Source organism: Cervus canadensis, chromosome X (assembly GCF_019320065.1).
Source record: "Cervus canadensis isolate Bull #8, Minnesota chromosome X, ASM1932006v1, whole genome shotgun sequence".
In the NCBI taxonomy this organism is placed as follows: domain Eukaryota; kingdom Metazoa; phylum Chordata; class Mammalia; order Artiodactyla; family Cervidae; genus Cervus; species Cervus canadensis.
Genome location: NC_057419.1, coordinates 105,724,239 through 105,726,940, shown reverse-complemented (window position 1 = coordinate 105,726,940; position 2,702 = coordinate 105,724,239). Strand labels below are relative to the sequence as shown.

General features: G+C 47.6%; 1 protein-coding gene across 1 annotated transcript; it reads right to left on the bottom strand.

Annotated features, from left to right (window-relative positions):
- Positions 1–556: 556 nt before the first annotated feature.
- LOC122434292 (spermatid nuclear transition protein 3-like) lies at positions 557–1,229 on the bottom strand. Its single transcript, XM_043457478.1, has 2 exons — positions 1,083–1,229; positions 557–901 (listed from the first exon to the last, which is right to left on the bottom strand). The coding sequence occupies exons 1-2, from the start codon at positions 1,197–1,199 to the stop codon at positions 686–688; spliced, it is 333 nt and encodes a 110-aa protein (XP_043313413.1). The 5' UTR covers positions 1,200–1,229; the 3' UTR covers positions 557–685.
- Positions 1,230–2,702: the final 1,473 nt, after the last annotated feature.

The window sequence follows — 2,702 nt, the reverse complement described above, 5'->3', positions numbered from 1 at the left end:
CCCTCCAAACATTATTTGAGTCCCTGGGAGTGCTAGTTGTGGGTTTTAGTTGTATCAGCACTTTGTGCCTTCTGAGCCCCTTTAGCTGACAGCATAGGTGAGTGATGCAACAAACCCCATTATGAGGTAGGTGGCCAGGAGGTGATTTCTGCCTGCCTTTCTCAGGGGGAGTTTCACATTCTCCACCCCCATGTGAAAACCCCTTCCCATCTGGGTCTGGCATCTAGACCCTAATGTCTTTCCACACCCCAGACAAAGGGAGGAACACCACACCACTACTCCTTGCCCTTGAAATCAAGTGTTAAGCAGAGTTATCCATCATCAGTGCAGACTCCTGACCCACTCCACACCTCTACTCTCTGGCTAACTGGGGACCCCAGGGTCTGTTCCCCAACCTCTCAGGACCACATATCCCTCCCGTTTCCAGTGCCCACCTCTTCTCTACTCTCCGTCCCTTCCATCAGAAAATTCACACACACACACGTATCGTCTTTTCACCATTTGATGTTTCTTTTATTTGCAGCCATCGGCTTCCTATGTTAGTGTGAGAGTCTTTTCTTGGTTGGCCATTGCTAACAAAGCAGACCTCTGGAGTCACAATTCTAAACTGTCTGACATTTGCTATTCACTTACTGGCTGCCCACGTTGTACTTCTCCAGGGTCTCTTCTTTGGCGGCGGCTGAGCTTATTTTCTCTTTGGATTCTGCCTCCTTCCTTGACTCTGCCTCACAGTTTGGTACCTTTTCCGGCTTCGATTCGATTTCTTACGTCCACAGCGAGAGAAGAAACAGTTTGCCTTTCTTGTCTTCTTCAGCTTTGTCGATTGAGTAGCATACGATCGGATTTTCTTTCTGAAGGTACCTTGTAGAGGTCTTCTGACCCTCATGGTCATATTTCGTGCCTGGAAGACAAGACAAGGGTATTAGTTTTGAGGAAAGGACATAAAAACTGAGGTGGAAGGGAGATTTCATGAGAAAGGGATGTGGGCTAATGAGGGCTTTTGTGGCAGGCATGGGCAGGGTAGAGGTCTTGGGCAGCAAAGTCAATGGAGAACATGGGAAGCTTAGTTGGAATCTTCTTACCTTGACACCGCCTCTGCCCCTCCTTTGACAAAGGGTCTTCTTTGTTCCATTCTTCCTTGAAGCAAACCGCATGGCAACTCCTCTTGACTGCCGTGGCTTCCTGGTTGCGTTAGTCATGATGGTGCCAAGAAGTGGCCTAACCCAGACTTTCAGCCTCTGACCTCCCTATTTATACCCTTTGAGGACAATGAGGAGCCACACCCTTCAGTCTGATTGGTCCGTTAGGCACTGCGCCAGCCAATAGTAGTTTGGGGGGCTTTGACATCACAGTGCACCACTGTGCCCATCAACATGGGCTAGTGGATGCTGAGGGAGGCTGTGATATAACTTTCCCACTGCTGACATGGCTGTGTGTCTGATTCTGGGGAGTGGTGATTCAGGGGCATGGTGCTCCTCCTCATGACTTTCAAACTTCCTTTCCGTTCCCTTTATCCTTTGACTTATATGTGCCACTTCAACACTCATGCCTCTTTCATCCCTCCATGAACATCTGCCGAACCCTTTCTGTCCCACTTCATCCCTTCAGAGTCCTCTAAGCACTTCATCTCTAGATCACCTTCTGCCTGTTGGGGGTTCTTGAAGGGCTTAAGGAACTTAAGAGAAAGCACTTTAAGTGGACAAAGGTAATTAAGAACAGGTTGGATATTTTATCTACTGTGATGAGCTTCAGCGACCCCCAGACTTGGTGAATCCTCAGTCTGTTCCCCAAAGGTCAATACACAGTCTCCATAAGATTACACATCAGAGCAAAGACAGTTTTAAATGTCTCCTCCACTAAAATTTTTGGGGACACTTCAACTCTCATATTGAGTAGGGAAACTCAACTGGCCCCATCTAGCAGAAATCAATTCCTGATTTTTGCTTTTTGAAAAAGGAAGGTGCTCAAAGTCAAGAGTCAGTTCACCAGTGCACCACTGACTCTTGACTGAATCAATTCCCCAGTCACCCCTCCTTGACCGTTATCAGTAGGTAGGGCCCATGGCAGTGCTGACCAATAGCTGAGCAGGGCAAGGACCTGTAGGTAGCTCATTGATGGTTGGTTGCTTGTGGGTGGGGCCAGTGAGGCACTGACCAATGGCCGAGCAAGTCCTGTTGCCTAGTAACAGGAGGCGGAGTAATACGGCACAGCAAGGGCTACCTGCGAAGGGCTCTGCCCATGTTGCTCTGTTACATAAGGACACTTTGGGTCCAGTGTGCCGGCATCTTTTTGACTGACTCCTTTCCAACCTCAGATTTTTTTTTTTTTTTTTTTTTAGTTGGAGGCTAATTACTTCACAACATTTCAGTGGGTTTTGTCATACATTGATATGAATCAGCCATAGATTTACACGTATTCCCCATCCCGATCCCCCCTCCCACCTCCCTCTCCACCCGATTCCTCTGGGTCTTCCCAGTGCACCAGGCCCGAGCACTTGTCTCATGCATCCCACCTGGGCTGGTGATCTGTTTCACCATAGATAGTATACATGCTGTTCTTTTGAAATATCCCACCCTCACATTCTCCCACAGAGTTCAAAAGTCTGTTGTGTATTTCTGTGTCTCTTTTTCTGTTTTGCATATAGGGTTATCGTTACCATCTTTCTAAATTCCATATATATGTGTTAGTATGCTGTAATGTTC

What these genes read in the sequence shown, in the direction of transcription:
- LOC122434292 (XM_043457478.1), bottom strand. Translation starts at nt 1,199, where the DNA reads ATGACTAACGCAACCAGGAAGCCACGGCAGTCAAGAGGAGTTGCCATG. An exon ending in GGGGCAGAGGCGGTGTCAAG is followed by an intron (nt 902 to 1,082) that starts GTAAGAAGATTC and finishes CTTGTCTTCCAG; the next exon opens with GCACGAAATATGACCATGAG.